The sequence below is a fragment of the Bradysia coprophila genome, unplaced genomic scaffold (assembly GCF_014529535.1).
Source record: "Bradysia coprophila strain Holo2 unplaced genomic scaffold, BU_Bcop_v1 contig_24, whole genome shotgun sequence".
Classification (NCBI taxonomy): Eukaryota; Metazoa; Arthropoda; class Insecta; order Diptera; family Sciaridae; genus Bradysia; species Bradysia coprophila.
In genome coordinates, this window is record NW_023503501.1 from 8,180,092 (window position 1) to 8,198,456 (window position 18,365).

General features: G+C 34.3%; 1 protein-coding gene across 1 annotated transcript in view; it reads left to right on the top strand.

Annotated features, from left to right (window-relative positions):
* Nucleotides 1-3,307: 3,307 nt before the first annotated feature.
* LOC119078166 (protein CBFA2T2) overlaps nt 3,308-18,365 on the top strand; it is a 43,908-nt gene continuing 28,850 nt past the window's right edge. The window contains exon 1 of the mRNA XM_037185640.1: nt 3,308-3,547. Within this exon, the coding sequence (XP_037041535.1) occupies nt 3,545-3,547 (3 nt within the window). The 5' untranslated portion in view covers nt 3,308-3,544. The remainder of the gene's footprint in view (nt 3,548-18,365) is intronic.

Below are 18,365 nucleotides of genomic sequence, written 5' to 3' on the forward strand. Positions count from 1 at the left end.
CATTATGCCTCTGCGTCTTTTTTTATCAATAAAAAGATATATTCATAAACTGTCCCTTGATGCAATACAAAATGCGATCACTTTTAACCATACGAGTTGAATGAATCGTTACAAAAAAAAAAATATTTAAAAATGAGAGAAAATCTTTTCGGATTCATTTTTTCACTCAATATCTGATTTCCTTGTGAATACTTTCGAATTTCTCAATTACTATTCTCTCTCAAGAGAAATCTCAGTTTTATTGTTATAGTCAAGTCTATTTAAGAGGTTCTGAGTCTTCAATTTTGATACAAACCATATAAGTTTGGAAAAATTAGCAGCAACTGGCCACACTTTTTTGAATTATTTTAACATTTTTATTTTGCACAATTGAAGAAAAACTTATTTTTTTTGTTATTCTTTTATCTTATTTCTGTTTATTAATAAAAAACGACTTTAAAAAACTTAAAAAAAATCTTTGCTCCTAAAATCACTCTTTTTTTATAACGGGACGGTAGCTGCTAATTTTTCCAAACTTATATGGCAAGTATGGTATCAATGGAAATCTAAGAGCATTGGCTATAATAAACAAGGCATCAGAACAGTCGGAGCGTTTGCCCGTACAACCCGTAATCCTATTTCGTCCGCAACCATAATACGTCCGTAGCCCTAATAAGCCCGGAACCCTAATACGTCTACAACCCTCTAATGCGTCTGTTACCAAAATGCAAGTAAAGTTGGGCATTGTCATATTTACTGAAACTGTTCATTTTTTAAATTGCGCATAGCGCAATTACGAAAGCCCGTACGAAGTACCTTTCAAATAAAACCAACAATTTACGACATTATTTTAGCAACCCAAAATTTTTTGCCAACTTTCCATTGGGTATTCAATTACCTCTCAAATGAAACAAAAACTAGCAAAATCGGTTGAGATTAACTCGATTTATGTGCAAAAAACACTTAGGGCCGAGTAGCGGCCTTAGTCCAAGGGCCCAAATTTGAAACTTTTTTCGCCACGTTCTTTTCGGCATTCAATTATCTCTCAAATGAAACAAAAACTAGCAAAATCGGATGAGATTTACTCGATTTATGTGCAAAAAACACTTAGGGCCGAGTAGCGGCCTTAGTCCAAGGGCCCAAATTTGAAACTTTTTTCGCCACGTTCTTTTCGGTATTCAATTACCTTCCATAAAAAACTAAATCTAGCAAAATCGGATGAGATTTACTCGATTTATGTGCAAAAAACACTTAGGGCCGAGTAGCGGCCTTAGTCCAAGGGCCCAAATTTGAAACTTTTTTCGCCATCATTCTATTCGGCATTCAATTATCTCTCAAATGAAACAAAAACTAGCAAAATCGGATGAGATTTACACGATTTATGTGCAAAAAACACTTAGGGCCGAGTAGCGGCCTTAGTCCAAGGGCCCAAATTTGAAACTTTTTTCGACACGTTCTTTTCGGTATTCAATTACCTTCCATAAAAAACTAAATCTAGCAAAATCGGATGAGATTTACTCGATTTATGTGCAAAAAACACTTAGGGCCGAGTAGCGGCCTTAGTCCAAGGGCCCAAATTTGAAACTTTTTTCGCCATCATTCTATTCGACATTCAATTATCTCTCAAATGAAACAAAAACTAGCAAAATTGGATGAGATTTACTCGATTTATGTGCAAAAAACACTTAGGGCCGAGTAGCGGCCTTAGTCCAAGGGCCCAAATTTGAAACTTTTTTCGACACGTTCTTTTCGGTATTCAATTACCTTCCATAAAAAACTAAATCTAGCAAAATCGGATGAGATTTACTCGATTTATGTGCAAAAAACACTTAGGGCCGAGTAACGACCTTTGAGCCCTCCCAACAAGCCCGCGTTGCATCTTACCCAAAAACAATGTTCAGCAACTTTGTTCTACTCGTCAATACCTTTCATTTGATATATCACAAGCAGCTATTGCGTGCGTATTTCGGTAGATATCGTCGAAAGACTGAAAAACACCTATAGGGCCCTAGCTCTGGAAGGGCCGACCCTACCATGCCCATTTTCGAACTTGACCTTACTTTTGTCGATACCAATCGGGAAAAAAAAGAACGGACGGACGGACGGACGGACATTTTTTTTATTGCGGATTCGTCATCTATGAACACAACCAAATGCTTTGCCCTTACTGTCTGCTTCCAATTCGACGTGTTACAAACGGCATATTAATCTTATAAGCCCCCAGTACTTCGTACAGGGCTAAAAATAAATTTGGGATACTTACGTTAGTTTAGCATATCAAAACAACGTCTACAAACAGTTGAAAAGTACTTTTTGTAAAACGGCTTGGTGATTTTTTTAATTTTATATGTACATTATCTACACTCAACCCATGCTAACATTTCATGAAAAAAGAGTTGAGGTTATACTACCTTTTTATTTAAGTTTGGTTCAGCCCCACCGTGTCAGATTAGGGTTCTCTGACCAAATTTGAAGTATTATAGTGTAATGTTTAGTTTGAACATAGCTGCTTGTGCGTCAGCGTTGTTGCAACAGGAAGTGTACCCATCGTGAAATTTAGGGTTTGCCTTGCAGAAGTAAATTAAATGTGAAAAATTATTGTCGAAATCAAGTGATTTACTCAATGTGAAATCACAATTCTGATAGTGTTAAGGTGTTTCTTAGTGATTTTCGACCGCCGCCCTCCCCAAATGCTATATGTAATTTGCGCACAGCCAGACAGGCATGAGGCTACGAAAAATGTTGCGTACTTATGACTAAATGCCACATATGAAACGTCTCCATCTGTTAAGACTGAAAATCGCCTATAATACGACGTCATGCCATATGGATCTTTTCAATTCAAGTCTAAAAATACTTTCGAATGACAACCAATCACCATAATTTTGGGACGTTTATTGCTTTAAGGTACTTAATATTTCGAATAAAATATAAAACATTGCCGTGCATCGGTCCAATTTTATGAGTGGAACTGGAGCACTTTTTTATTTTTACCAATTTTTTATTTCAACTACTTGTTAACAAGCAGGAATTCTTTTGCATTGCCATAACACGTCAAAAATATTACCAGAAAGAACTGTACTATTAGCGCAGTTATACAGCTAGTGTATAAAATCCACTTCCATTCTATCAAATTCAATTCTCATTCACCATTTCGTCCAATTCTTCCTTTCGAAAAATTCTCTCAATGAAAAAAAAAGCAACTTTCGAGCAAACGGCTCCGAGTATGTTATATCCTTCTCTTGCTTATCGAACATTTCATCACATCGTTTGCGCAAATCGGTTTACAGTTGTATAAACAATGTGATGGTTTGAAAGAAGAAAAAAAAAACTGCCGGGTGAATGGTGTGATACATTATTCAGTTTTGTGTAGAGAGTATCGTCGAACGGACGTCTGGAAGAAGTCGTGTGTTCATGGCTATATATAAAACAAATTTTGTGGTTTGGTAAATTTGAAGTGAAAATTGAATTGTTTAATTAAGAAAAATTAATTTCTCCATGCAATAAACTCAAAGTGTAACAAGAATTATAAACAACAATTTTGCTTGTGGATTTAAATGAGAGAATGGTGAGTTTATTATTGCCGACGCAAAAAAAAGAAAAGAAAATGTTTTACACAGTACGCGGAGTGTTGTCTCTTAGGACTTTATTGTTTGTTGATACCGCGTGTAACACATGTTTTTGTTTCCGAAAATTCCTATTATATTGTGAGGGAGTTGGAGGGTGGGCTATATACACATTTTTTGTATCGGTGAATATAATTTAAAATTGAAATTTTCGTGGCTTATTCAAGACAATTTAAGGATCAATAAACGTTGCATTTTCAATGTAATGGGTAAATTTCCAAGCGCTTCAATCGTTTTGGGGTTGTTTTCTAGTCATTAATATTGAATCACTAGCATTTTCCTGTCCCTTATGAGTTTCGTGTCTTGCCTTGAAGGTAGAAACAATTTATAATAAATTGTAACAGGCAGTGAGATGTAAATAGGTGATTTCATGAGATCCTTATCAAGTATGTATATCAAGATCTTGGGTTTAATTGTGAGGGTATGCAATACGTAGACTGGAAGTAAGAAGATTTTAGATTTGTTTTCATCTCCAGTTTGGTGAACTTTCCGAATAAGAGCCAATCTGTTATACAATGTTTGATTAACCAACATAAATTATTCCCAAACAAATTCTTTGATAAGATGTAGGAGTAGGTGAACAGTACACCGTGTACTCCATCAAAGAAAACGTAGAAAAATTTTCAATTTCCTATTCCACTCATTATATCATTCAAAGTGACTCTTTAGAAACAGCAATTTTTTGAAACGGGTTTGATGGACAAGTTGTTGAGTGACTTTATTTTCGGAGGTTTGATGTCTACTGTGATACCGACATTTAGCTTCTTTCTTTCTGTCTTAGTGCAAATAACACATCAAATTCAGTCAATATTAGAGAGTAAGTCAATTCAACTCAATTAACACTTATATATTGTATGAACACATCATCTATCCCTACATTGAATAAATTATGAATACCATTCAAACGTCGATCATGCATTCATTTCACCATACAGTAAAAGGTTTCTTCCTTCTCAAATAACATTTTCATTCATTTTTACTAGTTACCAGTCGTACCGGTAAAGTCTAATATTTTAAGTTATATTCCGCGGAAGATTGTCATTGTCGCAGCAGATAAGAATGACTGAAAATATAGCCATACATCAAACCTATGTTTAACAATTGTTGTTTCGAGCGAGTCCCTTTGAATGATGTTAAAGTGTACTGGCTTAAATAGGTAATCGAAGATAAATATTTCTTCGTTTGCTCTGCTAGCAGCTCATATCTTTTAACAAAAAATATTTTTTTTAGAAAGAACCTGAGCGCCCAAATGATAATTTTTGGCCTACACATTCGCAAAATCGACTATTAACCGGGAAGCCATTATGGTACATTTTTGGCCAAATGAAGTAAAATGCAGATCATTGTGTCTTCTACATTTTTCTACATTTGGCCAATTGTTGTTCTTATACTGACGAATAAAGATCATTAGGCCAAAAAAGTACCATCCTGGCTTAACGGTTATCAATTGATTTTGCGAATGTTTAGGCCAAAAAAAGACATTTTAGTGCTCAGGTCCTTTCTTTTGCCAATTAAACGTCGTAAACACATCACACAATTATTGTCTCATAGTCAAAATAATATAAAATATCTCACCAACATCAGTCAACATGAATTTTTATTTGAAAATTAAACGAATACCAAGATAAATCTCTGGCAAAATATGTAAAAGGAAAAATTATTTTTCCATACATAAAATATTTAATTTCCCTCCCACAGGACAAATGTTCGGAAAGTTCACCAAACCATAGTGTTGCAAACAGCTGGTGCTGCTTCAATGCTATACTAATCTATGTTATACACACATCTATATATATTTAGTTATACGTGGATATATATATATATGCCTTGTGTAATGTTATCGGTGCCGATGTGAACATTTGGCGTAACAGAGACGAAAAATGTGTACCTTGTCTCGAATCGAAAATACACATCATAGCACATTACAGAGAACAGAACAGAACAAGACTCAACTATGATTGTGTGCATATAGAATGTGTGTATAGCCCCATTTTCGGGGTGGCAGTGTGTTAGGGTTGAAATTTTTGGATTATGTACTCTGGCAATTTTATCCGGTGGTGCATGGTTCGAAATCGTTGCAACTATTATGGAGAACAAGGCAGCTAAATAAACTGGTCAATTTAAGGTTGGCCCACGCGGTTTTGTTTCTCAATTAATATCAAGACTTTTTGTGCTTGTTATGTCATTACAATCGTTATATAATTTCGGAATTTCAACATTTAACGAAATTGAACGAAGTAACAGTTTCGTTGAATGTTTACATTTCCACTGCAAGTTCCAATTTTACTTTTCTCTATTATTGTTGCATCCATAAATGAATAGTTATTTGTTTACCGAGGGGAGTTAAATGGGAAATTCTAATAAGCTCGCTCGAGTTCCAATTTCCTATTTCTCCTAGAAGTGAACACAACGTTTTTCATGCGTGAATGTTGTGTTTTGCATTCGCCTTCGCCTCCTTCTGGAAACTTCTCACTCGCTAAAAAAGACTTTTATTCCTAGGTACGAAAGGTTCTATTTTTTCCCAAAAAGAAGAGAGCCTTGCTGCACTGTTCTCATTCACAGTGGGGCTTAATAACTTTATTTTGCGAAATTCATGAACATGGGATTTCTCAATGGAAAATCGTTTTTAGGGCAAAAATAGTATGTTGTGTTACAAGTATTGTAATGTTGATTTTTTCAGCACTAGACCCAAGTTTTTCTTACGAGCGGAGCGAGTAAGGAAAATTGGGTTGTGTGCTGAAAAAATCTCATTACAATACGTGTAACACATCATGCTTTGTGCCAACCGAGAATTGAAATAGACAAATGCCCAAAAAATCATAATTTTCATGGTAAACTCTTCAAATTTGATCGATCACATTGCATTTTCTAAAACGAATGTTGTAATAACTCATACAAATTCCATAACAACACTGCTTTGAGTGTTGAAATATCCTATCAAACGGGTGCTGAAATAAGTCACTTTACAACACTAAAATGAGTGCTGAAAAGAGTCGTATTTCAATTCTCGGTGGCACAAAAACTTTTTCGCAACAAGTACGACTTTCCGTTGCTTTTATTGCGAAAAATGTTGTTTACAACTCGATGATCACTCTGTTGTATAAATTAACTATTCTGGCACAAAATCTTTTTCGTGGATCTGTTCGAGAAAAGTGGTATACAATAGTGTGTCTGAAACTGACGAAAAAATAAGTGTTGCATAGTGGCTCTTTCTTATTCTTGTAAAAAAAACTAAGACACTGAGAGGCATACCGTAGACCAATTTTTTGCTTAGAATGATGGGACTTTCTGAGGTCACGCTCGCGACTCGCGAGTCTAATTGTAGCGACGCACGCGAAAATATTCCCCACAACAACACCAAACGACAAATTTTTCTGCTGTTGCAACTCTTAATTGCATTCAATTGTAAATCGGATGTGCTGTCTATTTCGAATCGGCAATATAGAGCGTGAATTTGAGCATTATTTCTCAGAACTTTTACTGGTTGACGCTGTCGGCAAGTTGGTCTTTCATCTTTCGAAGATATCAAAATACAATTTCCAACTTTTTCGCCGAGCTTAAGAGCGTACAAGGGTTTAGCTGTGGACATAAAACAAACACTATGGCGCCACCTCTTTTAATTCAAATGAAATTCTCATTGTGTCTTCAATAACAAAAGAATCTGGAACATCGAAGACGGCCACCATAGAAATACTGTGAAAACAAGATGGCCGTTATCGTAGAAAAATGTTTGATTTTACTTAATTTCGTCGAAACAAAAAGGAATTTAAAAAACATACTTTCGTGGTCAGCGACATAAGGAATGGTTTTGATATAGCAACTTATGTGATTATTCTCGATGTACTGCCGAAAAAATGTACCTAAAGTGGAAATTTTTTTTGCCTTGCAGAGGTGTTTTAATTGTGAAAAATAATTTTGAAAATCAATTATTTTTATAAATCCGAAAACACATTTCTGCTAAGTAAAGTTCAAATTAAACGTTAAACACCTTCTTGATGTATTCCATCTCTTGAATCCTGAGAATTATGTTCCTAAACATGCCCTATTTTTCGCGCAATTTTGGTTCTTGTCCGAAGCTAAACCCTTGTATCCTCTTAACACAACGTTTTTCACAACAAATATGACGAAAGTTTCAGCGGATGGGAGAAAATGATTATTTTCTCAACTGCATTGTGAAATACAGTGAACGACATCTCAAATGTCTCACTGTCAAATTTTTCTGAGAATTTTATTGTGTCATTGCAAATTCACAATGACATTCTCTGAAAAAAATGACAGTGAGACATTTGAGATGTCGTTCACTGTAGCATTTTTTCTATCAGGTTTTCCTTACGAGCGGAGCTGAAAAAATCACTACCCTGTCGAGGTACAAACAACAAAAAATCATGGCAAAATATGTCGTATTTCAGTTGTCCGGTACACAAAACCGTTTTTCACATTTTCTGGTCGCAGACAACAAAGTAACTGTACTGTCTTGCTGGGAATTTTTTCGTTGCGACATGTGGCATGCATTGCTCGCCTTCGCCTCGAAATAGAACTTTCCCACACGCCTCAACAAAAAATGTCCCAGCAAGACAGTGATGTACTGTTGTGAATGAGTTTCCCTGGAAACCTCTGAATAAATGAGATTATGTAAATCCTTTATCAAACAAATATATTAATCTCTGTGTGGATCTAAGTGTTTTTCTTCTTATTGGTTTATTTTCCATTCTTCAAAAATATTTTCCCTCACAAAAAAAAAATCCATGAAAATATTTCGCTTTAGATGCATAGATTTGTGTGATGAAAATCCCCACGCTGTGTGTATAACTTGCATACATATATTCATAATTTATACACCCGCGGATATGAGAGAAACGAGCTTTTGGAAACAGATGGAGCGTGTTTGAGACACCTGTGACCACTAGAAAATTGCTAAAGGTACAGGGAGATTTAAAAGCATTGAAAGTAAAAAGTAAAATTGAATCGTATATATACTGAAATAATATTATGACTGAAATTTATTCTTTTTCTTCATTGTGATATCTTTTGAAGTCCTTCCACACACATGTGTGTATGGATAGCAACGGGAAAGGATTGAACAAAACACTGTTATACGTGTGGAAATTTCAGTATTTATGTTTTGCGTGCATATATATACGTATAAGGTTAGAATATTGTTTCTTACCTAACCATTTTCTTTCTTTTTTTGGTATAATATAAAAAAGATTTATTGCGCGTCATCATTGGGCACCATACCGGGTGATGCTGTGTATAACGTATTGTATATAATCACCGGCGGTATGGTGTCAGAAAAATCGACAATAGCCGAGAAATATTTCTTGATATAGAAAACGTTTTCCAACTAATTGTACTTGGAGTGATTGATGGTTCTTAATGGACCTGTAATTGCATTTTTAAGCTGTGTGTGCGTTTTCTTCGTTTCCTTTTCACCCATGATATGGGTATATCTTATCCCAAAAATTCAGTGCAACGAAAATTGAATGGTGGAAACTCGAAATAATGTTTGTCGACACAATCAAACATTGCCATTGATATTATCCAGATATAATCATATCAAAAAAAGAAAAATTTGTATCGTGTAGAGGTGTATGTCTATTTTCAACAAACTCTTTTTTCATCGTACACAATTTTTTTTTTTTTTGGTAAGAAGTACACACATGTGACGGCAGAATGAAAACATTGGTGGAAAGATGTTGTCCAGATGAAAAAATCCTTTGCGCTCTATGTGTCAGATGATGTAAGATTGTTTAGAAATTTTTATAAAAACCATAAGAGCGGAGCAATTTTCTTTTGATAAAGTGCAGACATTTCTTTATATTTATTTCAATTTTGTTTTTAATGTAGCAAATGTTGAAAATAGTTAAAGAAATGTGAACTATTTGTACTTCTCGGGAATCGTGTAAATTGATGGAAATGCCGGTGGGATTCATTTACCGAATTGGTGTGAACAGTCGACGTGCGGCGTATGATGCTCATGAGTGTAAACAGTTATTTTTTTCTGGAGTTTTTAAATATTGGATAAATAAATGGTTCATGTTCGGAAACAACAACTGTGTACGTTTTCACGTGGAAAGTGTAAACTAAAATAGTTTGGATCTGAGGGTAATCGATGCCAAATTTCGTTCGGTCTACCGATTTTAGGCGCTAAGTCGTTACTGTTCTTCTTGCATTGTATCAACATGAAAATATTTGTGACCATTTGAAAGACTTTCGGAAACCGCTACGTCCGAGTAGTTGATTGCTAAAAAGATCTTTTTTATCTTATTCCCTCTTCCATCAGCTTTTCACTGATTCTACTTTCGAGTAGTTGATTGCTACAAAGATCTTTTCCTCATTCTCTCTTCCATCAGCTTTCCACATGAGAAATGAAAACAAAGTTTGTATTTTTGGCCACAAAAAACGGAACAGACTTACTCCACGGGGTCAGTTAACTTTTTTATTTCATTAAGTGTGACTAAAATTTGAATATCAAGTGAACGAGTCGAGGAATAAGTGAACAGAAAAATACATTTCAACGCTTCCTTGCATGAAAATGACGCTGCGTTAGAAAGACTTGCGTGAGAAAGATTTTGAATTTCAACCGCACTTACGGCGCGGTGTGGTTTCTTTGCCGATTTTTTTTATATTTCGTTACATTTGAAGGTTCATGTTCCTTTGAAAGCTGCGACATAATAGCTTTCGAATAAAATTAAATTGATGAATATCGAACAATATTTACGTTTTATGAAATAAAAATGTTAACAGACTCTCGCGTGTAGTAGACCTGATACGTTATACAAAAACCAGCGCCAAAAATACACATTTTGTTTAAATTTCTCCATGATTGGTATCAACAGAAAGCTGAGCCCAATCTGACTGTCCATTTAAAATTGACAGAATTCTTTTGTTCTAATATCAATTTTGACACTGGGCAACGTATAGTTTCAAAATTGATATTAGAACAAAAGACACTATACGTCGCCCATTTCAGTTGACACTCCGTATATGGCTAATTCAATTGTTCTATGATATTCTACGAATTTTAGAAAATTGTGTAATGAGCAGAGTTTGTCGAATGTTGTATAATTCTGAGAATATTCGTCATCGGACCAAAGAAGTAGCCATAATATGAAGTGAAGATAGTGCTCATGAATATGTCCTTAGCTCAATATTATGAATATTATTGTTCTTGATAGTGATACAGACCGTAATATAATGGCAATTTAAAATATTTCCGGATATCACATCCGATACGCACACGTGCAACAAACAATAAAATTATTAATTGGATTATTATAGCATCCCATACGGAATATACCGAATACTGATGATGGTATGTTTGTCGCTAGTATACATTTTCAGATGTATGGACATTTTATTGAAACAAACAAGAAAGACAAAAAAAAAATAATTTCAATCGAAAGAGAGTGTATGTCTCAGAGACAGCATGTGTGCTGAGTAAATTGCCCGCATCAGTTGATAAAATTGATAATTACTTTCTTAGAAGCCTGCGGGCTACGATAACAGCGAAATGTAATGAAATTCTTGTGATTTAGGTGAAATAAGTTAAGAAATGCCTTCATAGAGATTAAAGGGCGATGAGGTTTTCAAAATATTGGGTCATCATTACACTGCTCTTTCAAAAAAAGTTAGTTGGAACGACTCATCTTGGGATACTTTCTGCATCGTAAAGCAGATAATTCCATTCTCAGTGTCTGCTGGTTATGTCCATTACACCGATTGCTATTCTTACGAATTTAAATCTCAATCAACAGCTGCGTCACAAAAAAGTATCGTACTGAGATGACTAATATTATTGCCCAAATTGAAAAATATTAAATTCCAATGAGTGTACTAATTGTTAAAATAAGAGTTCTGGCTAATAAGGTGGTAAAACGTCTGGTTTTAAATTAACTTTCAACGATTCAACAAAATAAATATCGTTGCTGCTTCATCACCATATATATAGACACTCCAGTGCAATTTATTGCTTCACAGGTATCCTATTAATTCAAAACGTAGACGAAGACGAAGAAATAAAAACGAAAAAAACAAGATCGTCTATTTTGTTGTCATTCATTTTATTATATTTTGTATCAGACATCATTTTTGGAATACACCTGACCAAATACAGCCCACATTTAAAGAGTGAAAACGTAACAGAAACAACGTTGTACAAACATCATCTCATTTTCAAGATCTTGAAAATATTAATTTTGAGAAAATAAATTCTTTTTTCGTTCGTACCAGTTGTACTGTATATTGTTTAGTTGATGACCTAAGTTGGTTAAATACACCAAGTGCAGAAAACATATGTTTTTGTATGGAATAAAAACAGAAGTTCACTTCAAGAAAAGAAAAAATTAACACATTTATACCGTCCCTCTAACGTATAACATTCGTGTAGGCTGTTTCGTTTCACTGAAATTGAAAACATTTGTAACTTAAATAACTATAACATTTGTGCATATAATCCAGTAATGAAATATGGATGAAAGATGTTTTATTGTGATCCAGCATGTGTTTGGAACACTGTTATCGGTAACAACGAAAGAGTTGTGTTCTTTTCTGATATATCAATTATTCTTCCAATGAAATAGAGCAGAAGAATTGTTTGAAACCTTTTAAAGGATTGACAATACAGCGACATTCTTGAATGACATCTGATATTCGAGTCTAGTTGGAGCTTACATCCATATACGATATTTATCTTCTAAGTCAATAGAGAATTGAAAACTAAGAATAGGACCGATCCGTCTGAGTAAAACATAAGATCCATTCCACAGATGGTAAATAAAAAGTTGAGATATGAGTTCAAAAACCTATGGATATTTCTCCTTCCTGATTCTAAGTTAAAAAAACAAACAAATTTTTAGGACATCTGGATCAGGAGCTAGACCCGGCTCTAAGTTAAAAAAAATGCATTGTTGTGAGAGAGACAACAATATTTGTCTCGCTGACACCATTGGAATTCCAATTTAACTTAAAATAGGTCTAGCTCCTGATCCAGAAGTCCTAGAAATTTATTTTTTTCGGTATTTGTAATCAGGAGGAAAAAATACGAAAAGTTTTCCGAACTCGTAACTGGTACGTACGGTGTGTCAAGTAGTGATTCATTCGCTCTAGCTATTAGAGTCAATACGCTGTTCAAAGTTTTGAGAACTACTGAATGTATCTTACGTGTCAGACACAGTTCATAGGGTTTTTCCTATCGTAAATGGTTCATCTATGCTGTTCTCACTGTATAAGACTCATATATAAGTCATAATTGTGATTCTAAAAATATCAACTACTAGCGACACCTATGATCTAATAGATCAATCATACGATTTACTATTCAAAATTGCAAAATATGCCTATTTGCAGCTTAGGTGCTTAAAAAGCATTATATTAGCTTTCCTGTCCATCTTATCCTATCCCATCCTATCTTAGGATGTATTTTGGTTGGAAGGTACATACAGAATATCAAGAGTACCAAGAATTTTCAAGAATTGTCGATAATCCTCGAGAATTGCAAGAATTTAAGTTCTCGAAAAGAGGAGATGCATTCTTGGCGAATGACCCTTCTTCTTCTATAAAACTTTGGTTTTCTAAGACGACATATTTTCAATTTCAATAGTCTGAAGAAACCAATTTGACACTGGACACAAATAGTAAAAAGAAATGGGGATCTGATGATAGACATCGCACCACTACACCATGATTAATACCCATTTTCTCTCAATTCTATTAATGTTCGTTTGTGTGTCAATTGGGTGACAAAATTAAAATAGACCTTAACGTTTCTTTTTTCTACATAAATATTTATTACATGACGCGTTACATGCTACACTTGTACATACAACATACGCAAAATATACAAAAAAAATTTACGGATTATTCCTCTGACTTTGACACGAAACATTATATTTGTCATTTAGGTTGACGATACTCTGATGTAAATTTTATCATTTGTTTTCTTTTGCCTTTCGATTCTGTTTATACGTCTGAGATCGTAATGAATTGAACTAAAAAAAAAGTACAGACTGCAATTGACAACAGTGGTCGTGTTGATTGTAGTCGATTTTCATGTTTAATTAAAGGAAAACAAGGATGATAGAATGACAAAAAAAAATTAAAATAGAAAACGACCAAACTCATGAACAATAAACTTCCGATTGATGTTTTTCTAAACGTTTCAAGAAGAACAATATCTCTTCCGGCGGTAGAGTTGACAATATTTTTTACAAAGTCTCATGAAACGTTTATTCTTCCTCGTTTGACACTGTGAACTTACATCCGAACAAAAAATGTTTTTTTTTTTAAATACGATTTCTTCCTTCGTTCGGTACGACATTGCTCTCAATCGATAGGTTATCAACGGAAGAAGTTTATTCGATCCAGGATTGGACGCTTTCTCAAAAAGCCTACATTAAGGCGTTTTAAGTACAAATTTCCTTTGCCCAAATGTAGGCTCTAATTTCAGTTAAGTATCCATGCCTTTAAGAGGGCAGACTAGGTGCGAAGTAGGCTATATATTGAAAAATTGGTTTTAAAATTAATGTAGACCATTTAATGAAAATCTGTTCCAGCAATTAGATGAGCAATATGTTTATCTATCTCTAAAAAATGAAAAACGATTTACAATAAGCAACAGTTGGAAGAAAACCGATTTCCAAAAAAATATTGCATAGCCTAACTTTAAGCGACGTTCATATTTTGGAAATCGGTTTTCTTCCAACTGTTGCTTATTGTAAATCGTTTTTCATTTTTTAGAGAAAGATAAACATATTGCTCATCTAATTGCTGGAACAGATTTTCATTAAATGGTCTACATTAATTTTAAAACCAATTTTTCAATATATAGCCTACTTCACACCTAGTCTGCCCTCTTAATGTGAATAAGAAGTAATTAAAGAGGCACAGATACTGACTTAGTGTCTATATTTGTTCGTTTCATAAAATATTTACTTTACACCCATCACAAACGTAATAGCTTTCAAAGAAAAATAGATTTGCTTGTGGTAGTTGGACTAGTTCTGAGAAAACCAGTGCCGAAAACATAATCAAAAATCCAGTATTTAATCAGATAAATTTGATTCCTCGCAGCTGGGCAGAATTACTACAGCGACTTCTTCCCAAATTTTTCCAAAAATAATTTTTTGAACATTAGGGGAAAAGTTACCTTAAAAGTAGTCACTGGAATGTATAATACTCTTAAGTTATCAGTTCATGACTTATATGCGATACTGACGTCATGGATCAACTCTGCGCAGTATATCCATATCAGCATTTCTCTGGATTGAGTACTTTTCTTTTTTGGGGTAATTTGTTTTGTCACACACCTATAGCTTCCAGAATTTTTTTGCCAAAGACGCGCAACGTACTATTATTTAGCTTCTGCTTACCTCTCGCGTCTATCCTTTTAGAAACAGCAAATGTATCGCAATATGATCATTAATTCCCTTGACTGAAAGTCAGGGTCTTACACCAGAAAATACCGAAAAATGTGGGTAACAAAAAGGTTCACTGTGATTGAAATGTATGAAATGGTATGAAAAACGTTAAATGTGGGTAACAAAAAATCGTTGAGGGCACGATAACTTGAGTAATTTTCAACCAATTTGGATGAATCTTTTTTTTAAATTTGTGGAAGTAAAATACCGAGGCTAAGTTCGAAGATGGGCTATGTGGGACGAAGGATCTGGAAGCTATCCCAGAAAAACAGGATTTTACACTGTTGATTGTAGCCTCAATCGAAAAAGATTACTTTGATGAAATTTGATTTTGTTGCGTAGTGTGTGTAAATCGTATAAGTATGTTTTCGATAATGTGCATGAAACAAGTAGGAAGAAAAATTTCGTCACTACATGCCCAGCCTCTAACCGGTAAACATCTCTTGTTAGTGTACTGCTAACAACTTGATAGTTGACTATCAAATTTGATAGTTCACTAACAACTTGATAGTTGACTAACAACTTGATAGTTGACTAACAACTTGATATTTGACTAACAACTTGATAGTTGACTATCAAATTTGATAGTTGCATATCAAATTGGATAGTTGACTAACAACTTGATAGTTGACTATCAAATTTGATAGTTGACTAACAACTTGATAGTTGACTAACAAATTTAATGCGTCTACTACCAAAGAAAGATGTTTTTTTTGCTCAATATCTTACGGCAGAAAAATGCCATGAGCACACTATGATTGAAAATTGTATGAAATTTTATGAAAAACGTTAAATGTAACCATCATTCTTTGTAGGCAATATAAGGTATAAGTCATTCTCAACAAATTTCTGAATATTTTTTTAAATTCATTATTCCAATTATCAAACCCATACGAGTGCGAGGTTTGCGGCCAGAGCGAAGCGAGGGCCGTAATTCTCACGAGTCTTAATAATTTTATGGGATATTATATTCAACCGATAGAAAAATTCAATTTTACCGATAAAAAATAATTAAATACCGATAGAAATGTGGCACATGTCGCTTGAACCTCTTCAGTAAATCAGTAAAAGTAAAAAAAAATGTCTTTCCTTCACACTTTGTCGATTTTGGAAATATAAAGCCAAGGCGGCTCGTCCCTAGCGAATTCATCCTTCAACGAAATGTAATTCATCCTTTTACAAAATGTAACGAGATGGTTTTTTGTTCGTTCCAAGGGAATTCATCCTTCTACGAAATGTAACTTAAAACCAAAGTGAAAGAGTCCTCTCATCGTTCCACATTCGTAAAACTTCTCATCAACTCTGATTAAATTTGACAAAATGGCAATCAAACAGAATAATAGATAGCTCATACGAGTGGGAAGTTTGCGGCCAGAGCGGAGAGAGGGCCGTAATTCACACGAGTCACATTTTATTTGTGGTTGATTGAAAATCTTGCTGCAAATTTATAAGAAAAATGAGAACTCAAAGATCATTCGGTCTTCGAAGGTCAAAAATATATTGAAAAAATTGTCAGTCAAGGGACCTGACCCGCCCAAAAGGTGGGACCTAGTATTATGTTTATGTCAAGTATCTTGTTATAAAGTACTTTGCTTAGTGCTTAATATCAAATATTTTACTTCGTTTGTTGATGAATACGTTTTGCTATACAAGAGTACCAGCGGGGTACTTCGCTTATTTTTATCATCGTCGTTGACAGATGACATAGATGACTTCTTAAAAATTTACATTTTTCTGTAGAAACTACCAAATTAACTAGTACTTTCAGGAGATATGAAAAGTTTTCTAATTTACCAACAAATCTCAAGAATAGTTTGAATTTCAAACTTTAAAATTTGAATGTCAAAAACAGCATTGCTGTGTAAATGTTGACTTTCAATGTATCAATATTGAAGTGGATGTCTTTTTTCCACTAGTGCAATAAAGGTTTCTTTTCCCAAAAATATTTTTTGGAAAGACTAAGGAAAATATAGAAAATGTTTTAAAAAAAAGTGGTCCCTGTACTGATCTTGTTTAATAACTGATGTTTTTACCACATCTCATACGTAAACCACCATTTCGATACAAGCATCGAAAGTAGATCTTGATATCAACTTACAAGTGTTACAAAATTGACAACTACGAGTTATTTTCCGAAGCTCTTATCGATGTTTTGCCTTTGTACCCGTAGAGTGAAAAAGGAGTGAAATTATTTCCAAAAACTTACCGGGTACCAGCCAGTCGGTAGCAGTACAATCTACTTTCTAGTTTGCCATTTCAAAAGCAGAAATGTCAGAGCAAAATGCTCCACCAGCAACGAACTGGATGTACATTGTACAGATGTATAAGTAAGCGTACAGTTAAATTTAAAAACAAATTGGAAATATATCAGAAACAGAAGACTGCCATGTGCAAGGCAATATGGTGCCACAATGGTATACTTAATGCTCTTTGTGCTCAATACTCATCGTCATAACCATATGGCACACGAAAAAAAATACATTTCCAAAAATCATTTCATCGGACAAAGGGCGGCTGCGTACAAATGTTGTTTGCAATCGACACATGTCGACGATTTGGGGAAAATTCATCAAAGAATAAAATCCCAGAGAGAGAGAAATCATGATAGTAATATCTATCCACACAGCAGATGCTATGGAAAATACGATTTGAAGTGGAAATTTATTTTTTTAAATAATTTTCATTTCTTTCGTTTAGTGTCTCTTTGATTTTGATTTTCATTTTCTTTTATTGCGACTGATATTATCAGCCTCAAGTATATCCACTATAAATGATAGACTGTTGAGTCGTACGTTTATGCCGTTGCTTAGAAATTGCGGTATTAAGATTGATTGATATGATGTTAGTTTGCAAATCTTACCATAAATCTACCCGCATAATCCTCGTTCTCTCTGGCAATTTATTTGCAACCTGGCACAATTTAGTCATTGGTTTCATATCAGACAGATTTGAATGAAATGTCTTTACGGTTCCAATTTTTTTTTTTTTATGTTTCGTTTGGAATCTTTGGAACGATTTTCTGGTATTTTATTGATTATGCTGACGAAGACCTGCATGTAAAGGATGACAAATCTCATTGTCGAATAACGACAGACTTATTGCAAGTGCTAATAAATCAGACTGTTATTTCAATCGCTCTCCTTCTAATGCTTCAGAGGGTCAGTTTACATTTTACGAAGATTTCAAGTTGTGTGAAGATAGTGAAAATAATGAGAAATCACATGGCCGTAACATGTGGCGCACATGTAGTTTCTTCTAATTACAAAGACAATGAAAACTGATGTGTATTGTGTGCAGTACATGGTTAAACGTGTGGAGCACAGGGCTAAGCTATTTCATTGAA